This window comes from Mirounga angustirostris, unplaced genomic scaffold, assembly GCF_029215605.1.
Source record: "Mirounga angustirostris isolate CCGP_5_RB_7025 unplaced genomic scaffold, mMirAng1.0.hap1 SCAF_2, whole genome shotgun sequence".
Taxonomy (NCBI): domain Eukaryota; kingdom Metazoa; phylum Chordata; class Mammalia; order Carnivora; family Phocidae; genus Mirounga; species Mirounga angustirostris.
Genome location: NW_026991710.1, coordinates 21120605 through 21130477, shown reverse-complemented (window position 1 = coordinate 21130477; position 9873 = coordinate 21120605). Strand labels below are relative to the sequence as shown.

General features: G+C 43.9%; 1 protein-coding gene across 2 annotated transcripts in view; it reads right to left on the bottom strand.

Annotated features, from left to right (window-relative positions):
- The window catches only part of RBPJ (recombination signal binding protein for immunoglobulin kappa J region), a 222530-nt gene extending 222376 nt beyond the window's left edge, over positions 1-154 (bottom strand). The window contains exon 1 of one of the 2 annotated variants that reach the window (XM_064584348.1): positions 12-154. Coding sequence is in view for 1 of the 2 variants with exons in the window: in XM_064584345.1 (XP_064440415.1) it covers positions 12-43 (32 nt within the window). In the remaining variant the exon portion in view is untranslated. The remainder of the gene's footprint in view (positions 1-11) is intronic. The other variant, XM_064584345.1, reaches the window with a different exon arrangement.
- Positions 155-9873: the final 9719 nt, after the last annotated feature.

The window sequence follows — 9873 nt, the reverse complement described above, 5'->3', positions numbered from 1 at the left end:
GAATCACTTACCTCAGCAATGCTGGGTAGAGCAGTCCAATCATCCTGAAGAGAAACTCTTAACACGGGTTCTTCTTGGAGGCTCCCGTGTCATGAAACACTGTGGAAAGAGATGGACACTTGCATCCTGAGTCTGGTGGCCACTTCACCTTGCAGCAAAGGAAGTGAAAGTGTCAAAATGAAGAGGAAGAAAGCCAACAACATTCTCTCTAGGGGGAAAAATGCAGACACAGGCTTTTTTTTTTTTTTTAGGGGTGGAGAGTTCAAAAGTGCTTTGATTATAGGCGCTATCTATAAAGACAAACAAGAAATAATCTTTCTTATTTCTTGTTTTTCCTCAGCTGCTCCTGAGATCGGAGGCCTGATTTTTATAGAAGAGCAGCCTGGAAAACATATTACCAAAGGAAGAAAAGGAGAGGAATGATGCTCCAGCTGCTTTAGGTTAATTTGATTTTTTTTTCATGTTTCATGGCTGCCTCGATGTTCCTGACCTCAGTTATTTCTGTTGAATGGAAATCGTTGAGTGAACTGGATTCCCCCAAGTCGAGACAGGGCTTTAATCGTAGTTTGGTCCAGATTCCCAGTTTTGTAGCTGTGAAAGCAAGGTACAGTGATGTAATGCACCGTATCACAGGTCCCTCTGACCCATGAGGTCACACTCTTCAGGGTTCAACACTCTCCAAGTTAACCTCTTGTACAGAGGTTCAACCCAGGCACAGCACACCTGTGACCTTCTTAATCTTCCTGTCCGTCCCTCTTCATCAAGATGCGTGGGACATTTCGGCTGGAGTGAGGGGTCTGGGTGGGATCTGCTGGCTTTGGAGGGTGGATTTGTTTCGAATGCAGTCAGGCTGGGCACCAGACAGTGTGGTGTCTGATAAAGAACGCATGTTCTGGAGCTTGACTGCCCCAGATGTCCTAGTCCTGCCACCTAATGATTATGTGACATTGTCACATACTTAACCTTTTTTTGGACTCAGTTTTTTCATCTGTAAAACAGGGATAATGGTACTTCTTTCCTGCGACTATTGTGAAGATTAAATAGATTAATATATGTGAAATGCCTAGAACCATCCCAGATAGATGAGAGACACTTGGCAAAGGCTATTATTATTATTTTTATTATGTATATTATGATTAAATCTTCTTCACCTATAGAAAAACAGCCATGTCACAGGATTGTGAACCTAAGTGACATTGAATGTATGATTAATTGAAGAAAAGGGATGAATGAATTAACTGTGTGCTCTTGGGTAAGACACCCCACTTCCTGACTCTTTCTAGTTCCTCTTAAGTAATGCCATGCAGTTCATGGACTGATTAGCCTTGCTGTAAGGTGACCAAGTATCCTGGTTCATCCCAGGCTTTGTGGTTTTAGCCCTGAAATTCCCATGTCCTGGGAAACCCTGGTATATGTAGACTGGGATAGTGGTTACCCTGGGCCTCTGTGACCCTTGCTATGTTCCAGGGCACACTAATGATCAATCTCTTGGGCTTTGGGATGCCCTGTCCTGTGTCCCCCACCCCACACTATATCATCTGGTGTTACCTCAGCTGGGATGGCTCATTTCTATTCTGTGGGATCTATTATCCTCCAGCAGATGAGCCCACACTTGATCACACAGGGATCATATAGTGATCATATCATGGTGGCAGTCTTCCTCAGGAGAGAGTGGATGGACATGGTACAAGGCCTCGCGAGGCCCAGAACGGGCACAGTGTCATTTCTGCCTCATTCTGTTGGTCAACACAAGCCACAAACCCCAACCAGATTAAAAAACTGGAGAAATAGGCTCTGTCTCCTGATAACGTGGACATAGATACAGGGAAGGTAGTAATTGCAGACACTTTTGTCAATTACCATAATCATCCAGAGCTTGTATTTGGTACTCCAATTGGTACAACATGGTGGCAGATCAGGACAAGGAAGAGAGAAGGAGGCCTCTTTCTCTTCAACAGACTCTGGAACACTGTTAGAGAGACAGGGGGCTCTGTCTAAACTGCCTCAGTTCTGGGAACAAAGGTCTGATTTGAAGGAGATGCATGTGAGGAAGAGGCTATGAATTGCTGTCAGCCTCAACCTAGATTTCCTCGAAGTTAGATGTGGTGGTGGTTGATTCGCCTGCACTCTCATTCCTTCTATCCTGGAAATCAGCATTGTTCCAGAGGACAGCTTCTCCATCAACTCCTTCCCAGAGAGCAGAGCAAACCCTCTCTTTCCATCCCTCCCCCACTATAGACATGCAGTACAGGTGAGAATAAACTTATGTTGTTTTAAGCCTCTGGAATTCAGGGTTGTTTGTCACTGCATCATTAACTATCCTATCCTGACTAATAAGGTAATGAAATGCCAGTCCTGAGGAACGTTGTGTAAAAAAGAATTTTGTTAGTGAATAAATTTGGGAATGATGAGAAACTGCCAATTTTCCTTTGATATTTGTTCTCCCTTTCTGCATTTTGGTGATAGAACTCTCTGAATTTTGGCCTGAGATTTGGGCACCAAACTAGAGACTGTATCTTTTAGCTTCCTTTGATCTGGTTGTGTCCACTTGGCTGAGTTTAGGCGAGTGGGAAGTAAGCACATGTGTTGTGTGTAACTTTCACATTATCTTCTTAAAGAGAAAACTTCTTGCTCCAGACTCCCTCTATTCTTGCTTCCCTTGCCTGAGAAATGGTAACCACTTGTACCATCTTAGAATTCATGTGTTGAGGATGGAAGAGCCACTTGGCCAACCTTGGTCCACTCATCTTTATACTGATATATTTTAGCCACTGTATTTTAGAGTATCTTTGTTATGGCAGCCTAAGGTGTACCCCAACTAATATCACACTGTATCTTCCCATTGGAGATCCATGGGGTTACTCTAAATTTTGAGTTAAGCTTTTGAGGTGTCCTACAATAAAGCAACTAGTTCAAATCTTATTTACTGAAGGAATCTCCCCAGCCCCCCCTTTTGGTAGAACATTTGTTGATATTCACTTATTGATATCACAGAGACAATTTCAAAATAAATTTGTTCTTTGGGAAGTGTTGGAATAAATTCATCTTGGTAACCAGGGAGAACTGTGGAGTTATCATTTCTAATGACTGTTAATAAGGTGCATGACACACCGTCCACCTCCAACCCCAACTCAGCTTCTATTGCTTTCTTCTTAGAAAAGCAGCCAGGTAGTGGGAAAAGCAGGAGTTTGGACAACAAGCCTGGACTTGAATTAAGACTCTGTGACCTTGGGCATCCTTTTCACTTCTCCAGGTCTGTTTCTTCACTTGTAAAATGAGAACACCAGTGCTTACCTCTCACAGGGTTGTTTGGATCCTGTATATAACAGTGCCTGGCCTGTAAGTGTCCTATTCACTATTCCTATCCTTTAAGCAAGTCTTAAAAGTCACAAGGAAAAGTATTAGCTCCCTTTTGGGCTTCTAAGTAGGATACCAAGGAAGAGAAGTGACTTACTTCCTCATCTTTCAAGGATCTGAATGGCCTTGGGCAAGTAGCAAAGACTCAGATCTGCTTGTGGGTTTTCCTGGTAAAGCCAAGGATTATACATTATAACTCAAGTTAATAACGAATAACTACTGACTTGGCAGAACTCTCTTTAGTTGCCAGGGCTGCAAATTAAGGAAAAAATCAGTCAAAAAACTGAGCCAGGAGGACTCTCATATTTGAGACTGCATGAGGGTAAGGCTGGTGCCTTCTCTTCACTCTTTCTTTTTCTGCAGAGATCAGCTGGTGTTCAGGACACAAGGAACATTTAAACATACTTACAGACTAACTTTTCCTCATATGCAGGGTCAAACTTTTTGAAGGGGACTTTTATTCATTAAGAATTTGGGGGGTACAGGCAACAGAAACCAACTCTAGCTATTTCAAGGAGAGATGGAATGTATCTGAAGGATACCAGGGAAGCTCATCAAAGGTAGACCAGGTCTTGAGAAGAGCAGAGCCAGGGTGACCCCAGAGATCTCAGCAACCACAGCTGGTGGTCCAGCTACCTAGAGTGCCAGCATGATGTAAGAGGGAATATGGTTGGTCCAATCTCAGACAGGGTTCACCTTTGACCAAGGCAGCAGGGCTGCCGGGAGTCCACACCTGCAATGTAGGAGATAGTACTAGAGAATGGGAATATCCTATGAATCCAGCAGCCCCCTAGAGCTGTGTGTTAAAGACTTTGTGCATCAGTTATCTTTTGTGCATAACATCTACTTGCTCATGATTCTGTGGGTCAGCAATTTGGGCTGGGCTCAGTGGGGTGGTTCATCTGTTGCTTTTGCTTGAGGTCATTCTTATGGCTGCAGCTACCTGGTAGCTCAGATGAGGCTAGATGGTCCAAAATGGTTTCACCTACATTTGGAAGTTGGTGTTTATTACCAACTGGGAAAGTCTGCTACTCCATGTGACTTCTCATCCTCTAATAGGCTAACCTGAGCTTCCTCATGTGGTGCTCTCAGGGAAAGGATAGGGAGGTTAGGAACAAAGGGCAAGAGCAGACAGGTCCACAGAATTTTTGGGGGGATGGGGAAATAAATTCCTAAGGGAACTACCATTCATCAAATATGTATTATATGTCAGGCCCTGCCCAAGGCACTTGTCAAAAAGAACCCATTTTCCACTCCAGTAGTCCAGTGAGGTAGGCATGCTTACTTATCCTATTTTACAGATGCAAAAGGGAAGCAACTTGCCTGAGTTCCCAAATCTGATAAATGGCAAAGTCAGAACTTGAACTTAGATCTGTTTCCTTCCAAAGTCTTTGTTGTTTCTGTTCCCCATGGTACTGTTGGCTCCATCCTCAGAGTGGAAGGTAGCTCTTGTATCTTCATTTGTCTAACAAGAGAGAAGGAGGGAACTCTGGGTCAGTCGCTGAGCAGGAGAAATGAACTGAGAAAAGAGGTAAGCAGGAATGGAGGAGTGTCAAGGAAGCTCCATATACTATTACCTCCTTGGCGCATGCACAAGGTATTCATTGGGTGATTGTTCATAAATTGGGGCAGCTTACCTTGTTCTCTTGACTTTGTAAGTGTATAACTACCACCTGACAGTCTGACAGTGGATGGCAAATTCATTCTGTTCTTTTCAATTTCTCAAGCCCTGTGTCCTCAAGAAGTGAACATGGATACAACATGGATTAGTGATTATGAGATTTGGATATGAATTCAGAACAATCTGGGTTCAAGTCTTGGATCTACTCCTTATGAGCTATGTGAGCTAAAACGTCCTTAATTAAAACATTGAAATAAGAACTATATATACATGTTTTGGGGTCATTGTGAGGATTGATTAAGATAATATAAGGAGGGGTGCCTGGGGGGTTCAGTTGGTTAAGCATCCAACTCTTAGTTTTTGCTCAGGTCATGATCTCAGGGTTGTGAGATTGAGCTTCAGGTCGGGCTTCTGCACTGAGCGTGGAGTCTGCTTGGGATTCTCTCTCTCCCTCTCCCTCTGCATCTCCCCCTGCTCACACTCTCCCTCTCTCTCTTTCTCAATAAATAAATAAGTAAAATCTTTAAAAAAAAGGGAAAAAAGACAATAAATGGAAAACACTTAGTGTTGTTAATTTACTTAGAAAGCATTCTTTAAATGCTGGAGAAGAACTATTCTGGCTCAACCTCATACTAGCTATGGGATCTCATGCAAGTTTACCAGTCAGCAGAAGTTGTATCATGCTGCTGTAACAACAGTCTAAAAACATCAGCTGCTTACCACCCCGTGGAGAAATAGTGCTGGCTTACACTATTCAGCCACCACGGATTGGCTGGAACTTGGTTTCTCCACCCCTCTCTGGGGACTCGGGGCAGCTCTATCTGGAACACTGCCAGTCTATGTGGCAGATGGAAAACCACAAGCTGGAAGACGTGTCTTCTCTGTCTACTTTTCATTGGCCAACACAAGTCATGCAGCCACTCCTGAGTTCAACAGTGCAGGGGTGGAAAAATCCTCCTGCAAGCAAGCTAACCAAAGGAAGGGAGTTATAATATTTTATCATACAGTTGTATAATTTATCAGCTATTTATCTTGACTCCTACCTCTCTGTAAAGAGTCTGGCATGTAATAGGCGTTACTGAATAAGAATATTATCATTACTCTCTCAAGGGTTCTCAGGCCCCTTCTCCTCCCAGTTTGGCTTGAAGAGGTGTCAGATCCAAAAAAGTCCAGTTGTGCCTTATTTAGCTCAACATCTGGAGAGACTCAGCTGTACCACATATTTGTTCCTAAATCATTGAATTGCTCACTGAATTGGCTGCCAAGCTACCTTTTCCAGACAGGAGAAGAGGAAAAACTTACTTGCAAAGAAAAAGAGAAGGTTCCACTTGGCCAGGCTGAGGCCTCTTCTGGAAATCAGCCATAATAAACAGATTTATAACAATGAGGATACCCCAAACAGAGTTAAATCGAATTGCAGGGGATCAGCATGATAGAGTAGAAGAAACAGTTTTTGCATCAGAAGGCTGTCATCTGCTGGCATGTGATCTCAGACAAGCTCCTTCACTTCTCTGTGCCTCAGTTTCTCCATCTGTGACAGGGGGCGATGGTGGTGGGAATGATGACTATCTCTCCTTGAGTGGAGATGAGAGTAAAATGAAATAATATATGTGAGGAGTTTTATGAACTATGAAAACTGTTCCATGATGGTTTAATGAAATGGCTAAATTTAATAAATACAGTTAAACTTAATGAAAATATGAAATATATCTGATTATAACAGCAATTTGGTAATAAATATGGAGATAGTTGTTGAGTCCCCAAGGCATGAAACATATTCCCAGTTCTTAAAGATCTTCCAAGGGTTGTAAAGAAGAGAACGTTATATTATTTAGGTGTTTGATTTGCTGGCAACCATCTTAGGCTGTAATTCAGCATTAGTCATGGCTGACTAAATTTTTTCTCTAGAAAATTAGGTGTAGCATGCAGACACAAAGACACAGCATGGTCTCCCAGGACAAAACAAGACACACCGGGTGTTGGGGTAAGATTGAGAGATCAAAAGCCAGGTGGGCTGTTTGCTTTGTTGCTTGGGTGCCATTTGGTATCATTTCCGTATTTCACTCAGTCAGCATTGCTCAACTTCCACCCTCTCCATCATCAAAAAGTATTTTTAGTCCCCTTCATTACAGGAAATCTTTGGCGTTGCTCTCAGGGTTGGTCAGATGAGGGAACATGAGTTTTCCATTGTTAGCATGTCTGTAAATAAGAGCTAGCAAATGCATCTTTACATCTCAGAGAGCGTATTTACTCTCATCTGAAGCTACGTCTCCTATTTGACCACTGGCAGGGACCAGAGCAAAGGTGTGAGAAGCTCCTTCACTAGTGAGAAACTGGCCAGCTCTCTACCCAAGTAGGTGGCTCCTGAGGAACTTTTCCCTCACCCTCTAAGACTGGGGCAGGGGCCCCTCCTGTATCCATCATTGTTCTTGTTCCTATTATTTACATCACAAATATTTAATCATGTGATACTTGCTCTACACCGGGTACTGTTTTATGGTACTATGCTCTAAGTGTGTTAACTTAATGGTACTGTCACAATAACCCTATGAAGTAGGTACTTCTTGGAATCCCCGTTTTCAGAAGGAGAAATTGAAACACAAGAAGGTTAAGTTGCTTCTCAGAGGTTGCATATCTCAGGCTGTTATAAGGATTAATGCTTGTAAAGTGTTTCTTGCCTGGCATACAGCAGGTGTTCCACAAGTGTGGATTAAATAAATATGCAGAGTCTAGGACAGAGTCAGACTTCAAGGGCTGAACATGTTTGCAGCACAGCTGGGCACCAGAGACTAGTTTTTAGCCTCAGTCCGCCTCTGTCTTGCAGTGAGATCTTTGCCAAGATTGCTTATCCCCATCAGGACCTGTGGTCCTCATCTGTTGAATGTGTCTGATGATGGGGTAGACCTTTCCCAGGTCAAAATATTGCTGGTTGTGTAACCTATGGCAGAAAGTGCAGTTGTAGGGAATTTAACTTGAGAATTTACCATCAACATCCAAGTTTTAGACAGAGCCTCAGGGGTGGAGGTCTGTTTGTGTCTGTTTGGGCTACTGAATTCAGAAAGGGGCACGAGATTTCCCAGGCATGGTATTCCCTCGAACCTCATAACTGGAGGTGGTGATAACATTGAAGGCAGAGTTCAAGGGCATGGAGAGCCGAATTAGTGTGGGAGAGTTCTTAAATGTTAACTGCAATAGGATTTGAGGGGCCAGGAGGCATAAATTCTGTCTCTTGGAGTCTTGGGGCAGAGCTGAGGCTGGAAGAGGCTGGTGAGGTGTATGGACCTGGTGGAAAAGTGGAGAGGAAATTGATGAGGGAGACTAGACTAGAGTGGCAGAAGCATGGATTCACCGGTCACCCATCTCTTGAGTGTGACGTTGGCTATTACAATTACCCATGACAATAGTGATATTGAGTCCACCCAGCCCTTCTGCCATCTCACTTGACCAGAAGCACAACAGAAGTTAACTGACCCCATTCCCACCCCCACTGCATTTGACAAATGGCTGAAGGGAGGCTGAAGAGAGGTGAAGTGATTCCCCCGCCTTCTCCCAGCTTTGAAGTTGGGGGGTATTTAGACTTCGGATTCTGAGTTTCTTATACAGGCTTCTTCTCAGCTCTCCTCAGATTCACGTGATGTGAACTTTTCCATTTCCCTTCTGACTTTGGAAAAACTTCTCACTTCCTTCTTAAACTTGACTCTACAATTATCAGCCCTTCTTTTTTTTTTTTTTTTAAAGATTTATTTATTTATTTATTTGACAGAGAGAGACACAGCGAGAGAGGGAACACAAGCAGGGGGAGCAGGAGAGGGAGAAGCAGCTCCCCGCTGAGCCGGGAGCCCGATGTGGGACTCGATCCCGGGACCCTGGGATCATGACCTGAGCCGAAGGCAGTCGCCCAACCAACTGAGCCACCCAGGCGCCCTATCAGCCCTTCTGGAAGCACTTCCACAGTGGGGGCAAGTGGGGGAATGTGTCCCCCCACTGCTGGTGTTTCTACAGAGAGAAGGGAGCTTCCGTTCCACTCCCAGGAGAGAAATATATGACAGAAACACTTCTGCCACTCTCCACTCTTCCTTTTTTCCTCCTGGAAACAGAAGTAACTTTCTCTGGTGGGTGAGACAGAGGAAGGGTCTTCTCCTGAGGGATGGAGGGGGACAACAGCCTTTACTGCTGTCCTTCTGAGCAGCCTGATCTCTGGAAGCAGCATCCTCCACTTCCCTGTAGGAGCAGACCTGTGGGTCAGGGCTCTGGCCACTCTTCTGGGGGATGGTTTATCCCAAGGTCTTCATTCGGGGAAAGGGCTATTCCCTCTCCCTGACTGAATAGGATATTCAGGGATATTCAGAATTTCAACAGGGTCTTAGAAGCCTCCACGTTCTCCAGCCTGACTGCCAGAAACAATGCTGCTTTCACTATTCTGACTGAGTTCTTTGTCTCTCTCTCATTTGGATCTGTACCCAGAGAGGGACCAGCTTGTGGTTAATTGTTGCCATTATCGTCTGTAACAGCAGAGGACTTGGTTTCCACATTGGGTGGCATTCTTCTTCTCTTTGAGTACCATTGTGTGTATACGCACGTGTGCTTGATGATCATCTTTCCCCTGATTTTTAATAGTAGTCCTGAAGGAATATGCAATTCCATAGAATAATTTACTAGTCTATTTAGTCAGCAAACATCAATTGGATATTTGCATTGCACCTGGTTTTGTGCAAGGAGCCAGGGATACAAAGATGAAAGGACCCATTACCTTCTCTGGAGGACCGACCAATCTGGTGGGGAGGTAAACATGCAAATAGGCAAATCTAAAACTGCAACAGTTGCTGCAGTGGAAACATACTAAATGCAGCAGAAGTGTAAAATGAGTGTCAACAAGGAGGGCAGAAGCAAGAGGT